At 44.3% G+C, this 16,546-nt stretch overlaps 2 protein-coding genes across 2 annotated transcripts in view; both read left to right on the top strand.

Moving 5' to 3' along the window:
• LOC134587590 (calpain-13-like) overlaps nucleotides 1–16,546 on the top strand; it is a 242,171-nt gene that overhangs the window by 187,455 nt on the left and 38,170 nt on the right. The window lies entirely within an intron of this gene.
• Nucleotides 1–16,546, top strand: part of LOC134587592 (calpain-2 catalytic subunit-like) — a 53,249-nt gene that overhangs the window by 23,755 nt on the left and 12,948 nt on the right. The window contains exons 7-9 of the mRNA XM_063444082.1: nucleotides 1,757–1,798; nucleotides 6,019–6,060; nucleotides 7,580–7,654. Of these exons, the coding sequence (XP_063300152.1) occupies nucleotides 1,757–1,798; nucleotides 6,019–6,060; nucleotides 7,580–7,654 (159 nt within the window). The remainder of the gene's footprint in view (nucleotides 1–1,756; nucleotides 1,799–6,018; nucleotides 6,061–7,579; nucleotides 7,655–16,546) is intronic.

Raw genomic sequence — 16,546 nt, 5'->3', positions numbered from 1 at the left:
AAAGGTATGCAATATGAAATGCGTGGGATTTATTTACTAGAACGTGAATAGAAAAGTGAGTTTATCAAGTTTATGCTGCAATACAATAGCTGTTCGACCTGTTCGACCTTAAATATTTTGTCCTAAACTCAGTGAATTTGTTTAATTCATCACTGTTTCTTTTGTGTGCGTTTCTTGCATTGACCTGTGTTAAGTAACTTGGGGTTGTACCCAGGGCCAGGAGACTATTCCCTCTAAAGCCACACGATATGTATGTGTTCGTTTCGAATAATAAGTCATTCTAGTCAACCAGTGTAGAATATTGCATATTCTATGTTACTATTGATCATATATGGATGTGTGGATTGACATAAGTAACAGATGGTCTAAGTCACATGGTTTTTTTGTATGAGAGCTCTGGGATGTAAGTTGGGGGTTTTGTCCTTATATGGCTAGAGTTATGCTCTGACGTCAGTATGGGCACTTCTATATAGTAACTGAACAAAGGGACACAAGGTCTCTCTGTCTCTCTCGCGATGTAACGATGTAACTCTACCTTCAGAAGTCCAGCAATTACCATCTGCTGTTGAAGGTCCATTATCCTGTAACATCATTTGTTGTTTTATTATGTATCCGTAACTAAGAATATACCGTAAGAAACCTGTGTCAGATTGCGTGTTAGTACTTTTCATTAATATAGACATATATCAATGTAGCGAGCATTTGGCCCAAGACTATATATACAAAATACAAAATACGTATATATCAATCAACTGAAGAAAAGCAGCAGGAAATAAGAAGATTTAACATTGACGAGCCAATCAGATTTTACAACCAGACAGGAAATGATGTCAAACATTCCTAAACAAGTAATATATTCAAATTAAAATGTTAAAACTTGTCTCTGCACCAGCGGCGGAACTATTGGCAGTGCAGCCCTTGAAGGCACACATAAATCCACAAAGCCCTTAAAGTGGCCCTTACAGTTAGGGCCACCTGATGGGCTTCTCTGATTAAGGGACCCCATGGCTTTTTAGTAGCACACTGGGTCGGGTTCCTGACAGATAATTAGTTCCCCTCAGCTGCGGTGCTGGAAAGGAGAGAGTTCAGGTGACTTCTTCACAGCTTTCACAGAGCCACGTGGTGAGCAAGAGGGGGAGATACATAGAGGAGAGGGACTGTGTCTGACAGAGCCTGGAGTCTCAGACTCCCATCAGTCTTAGCCAGCCTGCTCCCACATGCCACAGTCAACACTCACTGGATCCCAGGGAAGCTACCCTCCTGCATCATAAACGTATGGATATAGGACTGTGGCTAAAAAATAAATTGTGTGAATATTATAGAAAATATAAATATAGAATTATTTATTTTTATTGCTATTCCTCATTTTCCCTCTAATGTTTACTTTTGTCCACTTGATATGTAAACTAGATGTCAGAAAAATACATGTATCCCTTTTGGGTGCCCAAAAAATGTTTACACTAATTGAACCATTGCTCTGTGCATTATATTAGCTCAGTTATTAGTGATGATATAGTGAGATATTTTATACAACTTTTGCATAAAGCTTGAATTCTTGTAACAACGTTATGCAGTGATCTCCAGAATCGAAGTTTTTTATATACGTTAAATGATGTATGCCTTTCTCATTTTTGAAAGTTTAATTAATAGATGAAAAAAATAACTTTTTGTTTTTTTTAATTGCAACTAAATTTGCTGTGTATATTAATGATATGCAATTGAAAGAGCTGTTTTTATTCTTTGTTTTGTTTTTCAGGATGGAACAGAAAGAAACAGAGGTAACAGTATCCCATCCTTGGTGAGGATTGACCACATATTACCGTATTTTTCGCTCCATAAGACGCACCTCACCATAAGACGCACCTAGTTTTTAGAGGAAGAAACCCAGAAAACAATATATTCTGAACAAACTGTCCCATAGTGTTTCTTACTATGGGACAGTTTGTTCAGAATATTTTTTTCTCCCCTGTCCCATAGTGTCCCCCTCCCCATAGTCTTCTCCCACCCCCTCCCCATAGTCTTCTCCCACCCCCTCCCCATAGTCTTCATCCCCCCTCCCCTCCCCATAGTCTTCATCCCCCTCCCCTCCCCATAGTCTTCATCCCCCCCTCCCCTCCCCTCCCCATAGTCTTCATCCCCCCTCCCCTCCCCTCCCCTCCCCATAGTCTTCATCCCCCCTCCCCTCCCCTCCCCATAGTCTTCATCCAACCCTCCCCTCCCCTCCCCATAGTCTTCATCCCCCCTCCCCTCCCCATAGTCTTCATCCCCCCTCTCCTCCCCTCCCCATAGTCTTCATCCCCCCTCCCCTCCCCTCCCCATAGTCTTCATCCCCCCCTCCCCTCCCCATAGTCTTCATCCCCCCCTCCCCTCCCCATAGTCTTCATAACCCCCCACCCTTCCCCTCCCCATAGTCTTCATCCCCCCTCCCCTCCCCATAGTCTTCATCCCCCCTCCCCTCCCCTTCCCTCCCCTCCCCTTCCCTCCCCTCCCCATAGTCTTCATCCCCCCTCCCCTCCCCTTCCCTCCCCTCCCCTCCCCTCCCCATAGTCTTCATCCCCCCTCCCCTCCCCTCCCCATAGTCTTCATCCCCCCTCCCCTCCCCTCCCCATAGTCCTCTCTCCCATACTGTCCCCCTCCCCTTGTCCCATAATTACTTACCTGTCTTGTAGCGTTTCTCGGCAGCACAGGGCGCACCGCGGTACTGGAACTTGAATTTCATGTTCCGGTTTCCGGCGGGACTGAAAGGAAGTGCGCACACTGAGCTGAGTGCGCACTTCCTTTCAGTCCCGCCGGAAACCGGAACATGAAATTCAAGTTCCAGTACCGCGGTGCGCCCTGTGCTGCCGAGAAACGCTACAAGACAGGTAAGTAAAACTTCATATTCGCTCCATAAGACGCACAGACATTTCCCCTCACTTTTGAGGGGAAAAAAAGTGCGTCTTATGGAGCCAAAAATACGGTACTTTACAGTTTATTCTGACTGCATTGAAAGAAAATAAGTAAAATACAGACTTACCTGTAATTTTATTTTCCTATTTGCCTATTTATCATGGCAGCATCACTTATGGGTAGCTCCGCCACCAAATGAGATCAGGACATAAATTGACCAATCAAAGAAACACTGTATGCATAAAACGTCCCTCCTTCCATATACCAGTCAAGTTTTAAATAAAAGGAAAAAGAAGGGTGGGATATTGATGCTGCCATAATAAATAGCCAGGAAAAGAATTACAGGTAAATCTGTATTAATCGTTTCCTTATTCCTGATAATCATGGCAGCATTACTCATAGGTAGTACCCAAGCTGAAAAAAGTAAGGGAGGGAGAGTTATTTAAAGGACGAGATTACATATAGTTTGCTGCAAAAAATAAATAAAAAAGTTTTATTTTTATTATGAGAGGAAATTGAAGGCACGACTCCTTTGCCAAAAGAGGTTGATGGAGTGAATGACACATCCAGCTTGCAGTGCTTAATGAAAGTCATAGGTGAAGACGAGGTGTCGCCTAGAGGAACCTCTGTTCAATTTGCCCAAGAAGTAGCCAAGGATCCGGTGGAATGAGCTTTGGTTTTCTCCAGAGGTATCTTGTTGTTTTTTAGATATGCATCTAAGATCACCACCGCAATCCATCTTCCTAATGTTGAGGAAAATAATAATTATAATAATTTGCGATTTTTATAGCACTGTTCTCCCTATGAGACTCAAAGCACTTTACAAAAATGCTGCTTCTGCTTTGCGAGAACCTGAAGGCGGAACGAGTAGCTTATAAGATTTTCAAAATTCTGATGGAACTGATAAATACTTGATATTGCATTCTCTGACATCCAATTCATGGAGCTTGAGCTCTACCAAATTGGAAGAAGATGGAAAAAAAGGATGGGAGAGGTGAAAGTTAAATGCTACTTTTGTAAGAAAATTTTCTTTGGGCTACAGCAGCACTCTAGCATTGGAAGATGAGGTGATGTGATGGTTTGCCTGAGAGAGCTTGCAATTCTGAAATACGTTTTGCAGTTGAGATGGCCACAATGAATACTGCTTTATACGTGAGGTGTTGTGTAGAAATGTCTGAAGGAGGAGCATAAGGCGGTTCAGTGAATTAATTTAAAACCATTGGCAAATTCCAAGGTGGTGCCGAAATTCTGGATGGTGGATGTATTCTTATGGCAGCTTTAAAGAACCGAGATATAAGTGGATTAGAGGCCCAAGAGAAATTGCACATGGCTGAGAGAGCTGAGGTTTGGATTTTTAAGGTACTTAAACTAAGGCCTTTGTCCAATCCTGCTTGTAGGAACTCCAATACCTGCAAGTGAGAAGGATGTTGGTAATCAAGGTGTTTACTTTTGCCTGCTTTTTAAAGGTGTCCCATATACAATAATGGCAAGAGGAGGTGGAAGGTTATCTTGCTTTGAGCAGAGTATCTATAACTGATTCTGATAGGCATTGATTTTTGTGTGACCTCTTTTCAAGAGTCACGTCCCCAAGTTCGAGCTGGCAGGGTTGAGATAGGTGGCTGGGCCTTGAATAAGGAGATCTGGTAAGTGAGTTAGTCTCCAAGGCAGAGTTTGAGCTATTTTGAGAAGTAGTGGATACCACAGTCTTCTGGGCCAAATGGGAATGATGGCTATAATATTCTTCCCTTCTTTCCAAATTTTCTTCAGAACTCTCATGATTAATGGTAGGGGAAGAAACATATACGAAGTTATATCGAAGTTCCAGGTTTGGAAGGGCATCTTGTCCCAGGGATTGAGGGTCTGGTGTTAGTGAGAATAAACTTAAGTGTTCTGTTGGCCATAAGATCAATCTAAGACATGCCCCACTTCTCCGTCAGAACCGTAAATATTCTCAGGTTCAGATACAATTCTCCTGGGAGAATGTGGGTTCTCCTGAGGTAGTCTGCTAAGAGATTTTCTTTCAGGTGGACTTGAGCTCATGCAACTAGTAGGTTTTGTGTTGGAGGATGATGACTGGAAAAAGAAGAAGAATTTCTAGTGTATTCCTTCCCTGGGCGGTATGTTCTATGCTCCCAAAAGGACCGATCATGAAACCTTTAATTTCTCCATGTAGATGGATTTGAGGATCTTTTTCCTTGGGGTAAGAGGATTTTTTTGGATTGCTTCATCCAATACTTTACCAAAAAGTAGGTCTCCTTGGAATGGTAAAGAGCATAGAGAGGATTTACAAAAATAGTCTGCTCTCCATGAATGTAGCCATAAGGTACATGATACACATGGGTAGGTGGACAAAAAAAAAAAATAACTTTTTAGGAAAATATATTCCTATCCATCCGTCCATAATCTGTACTGAGGACGGTGCTACCCATAAGTGATGCTGCCATGATTAGCCAGGAAATAATGTTTCCACTGAAGCCATGACACCGGTGAATCAGTCAGCTCATTTCAGGTACCGATGAGCTGCTCTTCGAGAGAAATTGTCATTTATGTGGAATTTATTAACCTTACTTTTGGTTAACCAGGACACAAACAGAAATAGTAATACCTTTAAAATATATGTGAACCAACTTTTAATGGAGATTTAAAGGAGCGTTTTCATAGACAGCCCCTCCATCTAACTTGCACTGGGCCTGATAATATGTAAAATATGATCCCAGGGGTCCAGGTATTGAATATTTGTGTCATTTGTCTGAATTTTAACCTTCGAGGCCTCCTACACCACAGGTCTCTAGAGTTGGGGTAAACAACCCTAAAGTATATTTACTTGATATTTTATAAATAGTTGTAATTTCCCTCAAAATGTCTTATTTAAAGTAAATTTTTGTGTATTTGCATTTATTTTTTATAGGTGTAGGCCAATTAACATTCTGATGCTAGAATCAGGATGATAAACCACCAAAAACTGTTAATGTAAACTATCTTAATTGTATACAGATATTCATACAATATCTTGAAAATTGTAAACAAAAGCAAGTTGACAATGTAATAGTCAGAATAAGAGTTCCATCTGAAGATTTTAGATAAATCTTCTTTTCAAATAATGCAGTTTTAATTTTTTTTTTTTTTTAGTATAAACATAAGCTAATGCGGAGGGGCAGTGTGCCTGTCATTGTAAGTATAGAACCTTTTCTATTTTCTTTAAATATATTACATTATTCATGTTACAATGTGATACTTTACACTAATGTACTTGCTTTTAACATATACATATGAATTAAAGTGAACAACTGATGCTGTTCTAAGTTAACATTAACTGCCCCAAAATACATTGAATACATATGTCACAGAGAGGCATGATGTAGGCACTGTAACATTTTGAGATATACTCAGATTAATGCCAATCCAGCGTCACCATGTCCTCAGCATCGTGGCTATTCCTCTTCCACCCTCCTCCAGCACTTCTCTGGTTTGCTAATCCCACAGTCTTCTTTTGTTTTCTCTGCTAGACAACGCTTGTCCAAGCAGAAAAAAACATCGGTGACGCAAAAACGCTGGCTTAGTTGCTAGCATGCCGGCGTCTGATTGGACTGGTGCCAGTAACTAGCTAGAAGTGTCGGCTAGGGAGTTACCATAGCAACTATGGTTTGTGCATTTTGTTTGCTATGTGTGGAGAGCAGGACGGCCTGTGGGAGGTCGTTTCTGTTTACAGTGAATTCTTTGGCAATGAGTCTATGTTGAAGAATTGACTGCCAGGTGGGAGATATTTATATTATAAATAGTTTTTTCTCCCAACCCATACATTTGCTTCAAATCTGCTAGCACGATGTATAGATTAAATTAAACGTTTTTTCAGTAATTTGTAGGTACCATGATAGGTCCCCATTGACAGTCATTTATGTCATGAGTCTCAATTATATTCTATATTCTACAGAAATGTAAAGCCATAAATAAAATAATTGAACCATATGTATAGTAATACATACAGGGTTATTCAAAGTGAATTTCAAATTTAAGGTCAAAATAGCCGAACCAGAAAAATTCTCGAAATCAGCAATGCATGTTCTTTGATTTCTTTTGCATTAAATTTGAAATTCCCTTTGATTCCTCATGTAAGTGAATAACCTTGATATAAAAATATTGAGCAGACAGCAAATAAAATATTTTACCTGTGATGATACATTTCTGGTTTCAGTCCATTCCAGAGCTTGTAACAACAATAGGATGATTTTGTGAAAGGGCAGATAATGCTAAACTCATTAAGGTCAATTTAGTAGATGACACATTCAGTATGGTGAGTGAGTTACACTCTAATGCCAGTATCAAAATCCATCTTTCCTAGTAATGAAACATAACTAAAACACATATAAGGACTACAGGACTACGTCATTAAAGACATGCATCAAGTGGAAGACACTTGACTTCGACCCATCCATTCCTTGCCAATTAGTCAGCAGAACACATACTAACATTTTTATACCATCTAATGTAAAACAAAGCAAACGTCAGAAAGCCTGTGCACCATATGTCCTTGTGATACAGACCATCAAAGGAGAAAACAAACCTCTAAATATGTTTATTGATTGACCACAAGAGTATATCAGAGAACCAGCTTTGATAATCTAATTTCAATTGACAGTCTGCAAAGTTTGAGTAGATTTGACACTTACTTTTTTATTTCTTGTTACTTTAGTCAATTCCTGAAAATGTTCACCTGGGGAATGGATTGGTGGAAAGCCATTCATATTCTATTGTTGGCACAGCACAGGTTTGTAATGACACAAAATATGAGAACTATATTTACTTTTTCCAGTTCTATTCTATATTTTCCTGAAAACCAATCCTCAAAAATTGCACTATGTATTCAAAGTCAAGTCCTGCTGTTGATATAATGATAGACACCACATCTGTTTTTCTCTAATCCTCTGGTATGATTCCTGAAAAAAAAGAATTCTGAAAAATAAAAAAATAGTGGTTTGGCTGATTCTAAACTAAACTCCATAAGTACTCATGGGTGAATACCATCTGACCCTGGTCTTTGTTTATATTAATGGGGCACTATGAGCACCAAAACCTCTACAGAGTGTTCCAGCAGTTGTAGTGCCAGGAGTCCCCAGGCACAGTCCTATTGGCATCAGTTCATACTTCTTAGCTAATGTATTCCATTCAAAGCTGAACAAAACTGATGTTACTATAGAAGGAGATCCTCCACTTTAGGAATGTCTGCAAAGAGGGGCAGTATACAGGAGCATGGGGAGCCCAAACAAGTATGAAACCAATAGAAAATGATTTGACTTTTAACAGTGCATAGGGCCTGTGGAAACATGGCACTATAACCACTATAGCACAATGTAATGGTTCAATTACTTTTTTTTAACTTTTTAAATAATTTAACATGTTATCCAGTGAACAAATCACTTGTTTGCTAAACTGTAACAGTGATTTCCACATCTGCTGTGGCTGCCGATCCATTTCTTATGTTTGTTCTTAATTTCTTCACTTGCGCCTTCAATATGGCGGCTCCATCACGTCCTGTGACATTTTTCCTTTTCTGTCCGATATACCAAACATGGTGGCACATCCCGCCTAAATGATGTCCGTTCATCAAGTTATATCATCCTGCCCTTCTTCTACTCAATGGGGGAGATTGACAGGCAGAAATCACAACTTGCACAGCAACGAGAGTCTCAGTCCCTCATTCTTGGCTTTCCATATCGCTTGTGTAGTTGAAATCACAGGGCACCATCATTGAAGCTGGCAAAAGAAGAGCAAAGTTTCTACACAGAATCAAAAATACAGTTTTGCATTTAACAGTTTAACTGTTAAAATCAGTGTAGGACCCACTGATATTGGGGTACTGAGACTTAACACAATATGGACATATGGTGGAAATGAATTCCCATATTTATTTGCTAAGATAGGTGACTTTAAGTAGCAATGTTAAATGTAAAGCTGTATTTTTGTTTGTGTGTGCGCTGTGTTTTTACTGTATTTTGTATATGTGTTGGTCAGGGGCGGGCTGAGAACCCTCAGGGCCCCTGGGCAAAATAAATCAAGGGCCCCCTTACGGGCCCGACCCATACTCCGCACCAAGTGGCCTCTTGTCCCGCCTCCATGCACCGCCTCCAGGCATACCCTACACAAGGAAAAAAAGAGCAATAATCCCTTCGAGGCCCCAGTAGAGACTACAATTGAGGGCTAATGGGCCAGGAAGGGGGGTCTTTCTAGCAGATGCTATCTCAGTGTCCTTTAGAGAGTGTGTTAGAAAGAATCCCCTCCAGGCCCCATTAGAGACTACAATGGAGTCTAATAGGCTTGGAAGGGGGTCTTTCTAACAGAGGCCATCTAGGCGTCCCTGCTGGAAACAGTCGCCTCCAGGCCCCATTAGAGACTACAATTGAGGGCTAATGGGCCATGGAAGGGGGGTCATTCTAGCAGAGGCTATCTCAGTGTCCTTTAGAGAGTGTGTTATAAAAAATCTCCTCCAGGTCCCATTAGAGACTACAATGGAGTCTAATGGGGCCTGGAGGGGGGTCTCTCCAACACTCTGGTTCCTATTCACAAAATAGCAACACAACATAGCTCGCTGATACCTAGGCCAAGTTACTGTTGCTGGCTGGCAGTCTGTGGGCTTGCTGGAAGGCTGTGGGCTTGCTGGCTGTAAGCCTGTGGCTTGCTGTAGGCCTGTGGGCTGGCTACTGACCTGTGGGCTAACTGGTGGCCTGTGGGCTGGCTGGCTACAGGCCAGCCTGTGGGCTGGCTGGCTGGCCGGCCTGTGGGCTGGCTGGCTGGCTGGCCTGTGGGCTGGCTGGCTGGCCGGCCTGTGGGCTGGCTGGCTTGCTGGCTACTGGGGCACTTGTAGATTACTTAAAGAAATAATCCATGCACAATAACCACTACTGCTCTGTGTAGTGGTTATGGTGCCAGGAGGGCCGGGCCCCCCTCCCAGAGTAAGTAGTCAAACCATTTAAGAACAGTTTGACAACTTACCTGGGGTCTGCTGTGATATGAGGCTGTAGTAGGGTATAGGAGCAGTGGTGCAATGTGTGAGGGGTGCAGTGTGTGTGTGAAAGGTTCAGTGTGTGTGAGGGGGTGTAGTGTGTGAATGTGTAGGGTGTGTGGGGCAATGTGTGTATGAGGGGGCTGTGTATGTGTGTGGCAATGTTAGTATGGGGGCTGTGTGTGTATGGGTGGGCAGTGTATGTGTGTGTGTGTGAGGCAATGTGTGTAAATGTGTATGGTGTGTGAGGGGGCAGTGTGTGTGTATGGGTGGGCAGTGTGTGAATGTGTATGGTGTGTGGGTGCGGTGTGTGAATGTGTATTGTGTGTGTGTGGGGGCAGTGTGTTTATGGGGCTAGAGTTCACTCTCACCACTGCGACCACCAGGAATCCCTGGTGGTCACAGTGTTGAGAGTGAACTCTAGCCCGTAGCTCCAGGGCTAAAGTTTACTCTCGCAAGAGCCGTAATGTTGCCGTGGTAACCGCGGCAACACTCTGTGCTCGCGCAAGAAGGACCCAGAGGAGCTGCAGGCTGAGCTCCCGGGTCCTCTCTTACTTCCCCATCCCCTTACCCCCCTCTTCTTACCCCCTCTTCTTACTCCCACTCCCCTTCTTCTTACCCCCTCTTCTTACTCCCCCCTCCCCCTCGTCTTGCTCCCCCCTCTTCTTACTCCCCCCTCCTTCTCTTCTTACACCCCTTCTTACCCCCCCTCTTCTTACTCCCCCCCTCCCTCTTTTCTTACTCCCACCTCTTCTTACTCCTCCCTCTTCTTACTCCCCCCTCCCTCTTCTTACCCCCCTCCCCCTCTTCTTACTTCCCCGTCCTCCTCTTCTTATCCCCCTCTTCTTACTTCCCCATCCCCCCTCTTCTTACTTCCCCCCTCTTCTTACTCCCCCTTCCATCTCTTCTTACCCCCTCTTCTTACTCCTCCCTCTTCTTACTCCCCCCTCCCTCTTCTTACCCCCCTCTTCTTACTCCCCCCTCTCCTTACCCCCTCTCCCATCTTCTTCCTTTCCCCTCCCCCTCTTCTTACCCCCTCCCCCTCTTCTAACTTCCCCCTCCCCCTCTTCTTACCCCCCTCTTCTTATTTCCCCCTCCTCCTCTTCTTACCCCCCTCTTCTTACTTCACCCTCTTCTTACCCCCCTCTTCTTACCCCCCCTTCTTACTCCCCATCCTCTTTTTACTCCCCCTCCCCTCTTCTTACTCCCCCTTCCTCTTTTACTCCCCCCTCCCCCTCTTCTTACCCCCCTCCCTCTCTTCTTACTCCCCCCTTCTTACCCCCCTCCCTCTCTTCTTACCCCCCTCTTTTTACTCCCTCGTCCCCCTCTTCTTACCCCCTCCCCCTCTTCTTACTCCCCCTTCCTCTTTTACTCCCCCCTCCCCCTCTTCTTACCCCCCTCCCTCTCTTCTTACTCCCCCCTTCTTACCCCCCTCCCTCTCTTCTTACCCCCCTCTTTTTACTCCCTCGTCCCCCTCTTCTTACCCCCTCCCCCTCTTCTTACTCCCCCTCCCTCTCTTCTTACTCCCCCCTTCTTACCCCCTTCCTCTCTTCTTACCCCCCTCTTCTTACTCCCCCTCCCCCTTTTCTTAACCCTGTCCCCCTCTTCTTACTCCCCCTTCCTCTTTTTACTCCCCCCTCCTTACCCCCTTCTTACTCCCCCCCTCTCTTCTTACTCCCCCCCCCTCTTCTTACCCCCTCCCCTGTAGCATGGCCGAGCTGCTCTCCGATCCGCAGTGCCCGGCCGGAGTGATAGAAAGGTGCACACTGAGTGTGCACTTCCTGTCAGTCCGACCGGGTACAGGAAACAGAAACTCCCGTGGGCCAATCTGGCCCTGCTGCCGGGCCCCCTGATGGCGGGCCCCCCTCCCGGCCGGGCCCTCGGACCATGTCCGAAGTGCCCGACCGGTCAGTCTTGCCTGAAAGCAGAGAGTCACACCGGACCAGCACTCCTGTCCGCCCTGAACGCACAGGTGGATCAGTGGCTGACTCCGCACCAAATGGAGATTGGCAAAGTGGTTTGTGACAACGGAAGAAATTTGTTGGCGGCATTGCATTTGGGCAAGTTGACACATGTGCCGTGCATGGCACATGTGTGTTATCTGATCGTACAACGCTTTGTGCATAAGTACCCAGGCTTACAGGACGTCCTTAAGCAGGCCAGGAAGGTGTGTGGCCATTTCAGGTGTTCCTACACGGCCATGGCGCACTTTTCCGATATCCAGCGGCGAAACAACATGCCAGTGAACGATTGATTTGCGACAGCCCGACACGTTGGAATTCAACACTCCTAATGTTCGACCGCCTGCTCCAACAAGAAAAAGCCGTTAACGAGTATTTGTATGACCGGGGTGCTAGGACAGCCTCTGTGGAGCTGGTAATTTTTTTGCCACGTTACTGGACGCTCATGCGCAATGCCTGTAGGCTCATGCGTCCTTTTGAGGAGGTGACAAACCTAGTCAGTCGCACCGAAGGCACCATCAGCGACATCATACCATTTGTTTTCTTCCTGGAGCGTGCCCTGCGAAGAGTGCTGGATCAGGCCGTAGATGAGCGTGAAGAGGAAGAGTTGTGGTCACCATCACCATCAGAAACAGCCTAATCAGGATCGCTTGCTGGACCTGCGGCAACGCTGGAAGAGGAATGTGAGGAAGAGGAGTCAGAGGAGGAATGTGGCTTTGAGGAGGAGGAGGAAGACCAGCCACAAAAGGCATCCCAGGGTGCTCGTTGTCACCTATCTGGTACCCGTGGTGTTGTACGTGGCTGGGGGAAGAACATACCTTCAGAGAGATCACTGAGGACAAGGAACAGGACATGAGTAGCTTGGCATCCAACCTTGTGCAAATGGGGTTTTTCATGCTGTCATGCCTGTTGAGGGACCCTCGTATAAAAAGGCTGAAGGAGAACGACCTGTACTGGGTGTCCACGCTACTAGACCCCCGGTATAAGCAGAAAGTGCCAGAAATGTTACCGAATTACGGCAAGTTGGGAAGGATGCAGCAGTTCCAAAATCAAATAAAAAGTATGCTTTACACAGCGTATAAGGGTGATGTCACAGCACAACGGGAACCTAACAGGGGAAGAGGCGAAAGTAATCCTCCTCCTCCCACGACCACGCCGACAAGGACAGGACACTTTACAGAAGTGTTGTTGATGGAGGACATGCAGAGCATCGCCATAGCCCTTCGGGGTCCTCCCTCAGAGAACGACTCAACCGACAGGTAGCAGACTACCTCGCCTTAACTGCAGATATCGACACTATGAGGAGCGTTGAACCCCTTGACTACTGGGTGTGCAGGCTTGACCTGTGGCCTGAGCTATCCCAATTTGCGATAGAACTTCTGGCCTGCCCCGCTTCAAGTGTCCTGTCAGAAAGGACCTTCAGTGCAGCAGAAGGTATTGTCACTGAGAAGAGAAGTCGCCTAGGTCAAAAAAGTCTAGATTACCTCACCTTTATTAAGATGAATGAGGGATGGATCCTGAAGGGACTGACAGTGGGCGATACATTTGACTAAAAAAGGCCTGATGAGGGGGACTACTTAACACACCACTCCTATCTGGTGGCACATTAGATTGCACGCGCAGTGATCCAAATTTGAAGTAGGAGGACCGACCAAGCATCTTTTTCCATCTCCCGCTTCCTAAAATTGATTCCTTATATACAGGTCCCCTGATAGGGGACGTAACAGGGATTAAACTGATAGGAATAGTACTACTTAACACACCACTCCTATCTGGTGGCACATTAGATTGCACGCGCAGTGCCTCAAATTTGAAGTAGGAGGACCGACCAAGCATCTTTTTCCATCTCCCGCTTCTTAAAATCGATGCCTTATATACACGTCCCCTGATAGGGGACGTAACAGGGATTAAACTGATAGGAATAGTACTACTTAACACACCACTCCTATCTGGTGGCACATTAGATTGCACGCGCAGTGCCCCAAATTTAAAGTAGGAGGACCGACCAAGCATCTTTTTCCATCTCCCGCTTCCTAAAATCGATGCCTTATATACACGTCCCCTGATAGGGGACGTAACAGGGATTAAACTGATAGGAATAGTACTACTTAACACACCACTCCTATCTGGTGGCACATTAGATTGCACGCGCAGTGCCCCAAAATTGAAGTAGGAGGACCGACCAAGCATCTTTTTCCATCTCCCGCTTCCTAAAATCGATGCCTTATATACACGTCCCCTGATAGGGGACGTAACAGGGATTGAACTGATAGGAATAATACTACTTAACACACCACTCCTATCTGGTGGCACATTAGATTGCACGCGCAGTGCCCCAAATTTGAAGTAGGAGGACCGACCAAGCATCTTTTTCCATCTCCCGCTTCCTAAAATCGATGCCTTATATACACGTCCTCTGATAGGGGACGTAACAGGGATTAAACTGATAGGAATAGTACTACTTAACACACCTTATAATAATGCAGAGAGCGGCAACGCAAAGAGAGAAGAGTCTGAAGAAGAGGAGTTAGAGGAGGAAGGTGGCTTTGAGGAGGTGGAAGACCAAACACAGCAGGCGTCCCAGGGGGCTTGTTGTCACCTTTCGGGGACCCTTGGTGTTGTACGTGGCTGGGTGGAGGAAGAGACCTTCAATGACATCAGTGAGGACAAGGAACGGGACATGGCTAGCTTGGTATCCAACCTTGTGCAAATGGGGAGTTTGCGTTTGTGCAAATGGACTGTTTGCGGTTGTTTGCGGTGCGTTAAACGGGTAGTTTGGTCTGTCACTGACTGACGGGCGTAACCCTTACACTACCTGATCGATACAACATCATACCTGATGTTTTAAAGCAGGTTATTCCAAACAATTTAGGAATTTTAGGGGATTTATGCCCTTTATGGATTAAAACCAGACTCTGCATCATCTATGTAATTTTCCATGGGAGCTTTGCCATGGATCCCCCTCCTGCATGCCACAGTCCAGGTGTTAGTCCCCTTGAAACAACTTTTCCATCACTATTGTGGCCAGAAAGAGTCCCTGTGGGTTTTAAATATCACCTGCCTATTGAAGTCTACGGCGGTTCGCCCGGTTCGCCAGTTCGCGAACATTTGCGGAAGTTCGCGTTCGCCATTCGCGAACCGAAAATGTTATGTTCGCGACATCACTACCCTTGAGTTGGAAATTATGAGCGGGAACATTGACTTTTAGAGCGGGATTCTCCAATATCAGGCCCTCAAGATGTTGCTGAACTACAACTCTAGTGATTCTTTGAATGAAATAGATTGCTAGAGAATTAAGGGAGCTGTAGTTCAACAACATCCGGAGGGCCAGAGTTTGCCAACGCTGTCTTAGATCATGGGGACTGAATATGTAGCTATCTCAACTGCAATCAGAAACTATAACTCTGTAAGACCTGGTGACTTAACAGACATAGCGATAGTTTTATTTGTGACTTACTGGTATAATTTGATATGCTACTGATGGCCATTCCCCGTGGAACTTCTTCTGGTTTGCTGGATGTGGCCTGAGCGATATCACCACATTGAACCCTTTCACCACCGCATCACTGTCATTTATTTGTATCAGATATTGTGGATTCTTGAAAATCAAATCTAGTATAAGTAGTTAAAGTCATGATTTTGTCAATATTCATATTACTTTCTTGTTATTCATAGCAGAGGAATGTGATGCAAAATTATGTTAATTATAAAAATATAACACTGTTTTCTAAAACTCTCTGCACCATGATACTATTTTCATCATTGTCTGATCTTTAGGCTCTGACCTCTTATATTATGTTTGCGGTTGTTTGTGGTGCGTTAAACGGGGAGTTTGTTCTGTCACTGTGAAGCGGGCATAACCCTTACACTACCTGATCGATACAACATCATACCTGTTTTAAAGCACGTTATTCCAAACAATTTAGGAATGTTAGGTGATTTATGCCCTTTATGGATTAAAACCAGACTCTGCATCAACTATGTAATTTTCCATGGGAGTTTTGCCATGGATCCCCCTCCGGCATGCCACAGTCCAGGTGTTAGTCCCCTTGAAACAACTTTTCCATCACTATTGTGGCCAGAAAGAGTCCCTGTGGGTTTTAAAATTCGCCTGCCCATTGAAGTATATGGCGGTTCGCCAGGTTCGCCCGTTTGCGAACATTTGCGGAAGTTTGCGTTCGCCGTTCGTGAACCGAAAATTTTATGTTCGTGACATCACTATATATATTGCTTAAGCTTTGTTTCCAACTAACAGTTATTTAATAATATATGTTATCTGTTGTCTGTAAATCTTGTTTTTTTTGGGAGGTGGGGGGTGGTTTGGGGGGAAAGGGTTTGGTTGTATATTTCATCACATTTCCAAAGTATATTTTATGAACAAATATGAACTACTTTCTAAAGAAGGTGATCTAACATTGAAGTAACCATCAATCAGAAGCGTATTGGGTGGACCTTACATGAGCTGCTGATATTTACAGTCTTAATATTGTAATAGTTTATAGATTTTCTGTATGTACTTTGGGTGCCTTAACATAGTGTGTAATTGTATAAATATCTTTTTTTCTGCTCTATTTATTTGTGTTATGTCCAATAAAAAGACTGAAACAAACTAATAACTTTTTCATTTAAAACTTTCTAGTTTGCATAAATTACCATACATTGCATGGGAAATAATACATTATTTAAAAAAATAATAATT

This window comes from Pelobates fuscus, chromosome 2, assembly GCF_036172605.1.
Source record: "Pelobates fuscus isolate aPelFus1 chromosome 2, aPelFus1.pri, whole genome shotgun sequence".
NCBI lineage: Eukaryota > Metazoa > Chordata > Amphibia > Anura > Pelobatidae > Pelobates > Pelobates fuscus.
This window is presented reverse-complemented; position numbering and strand designations above follow the sequence as displayed.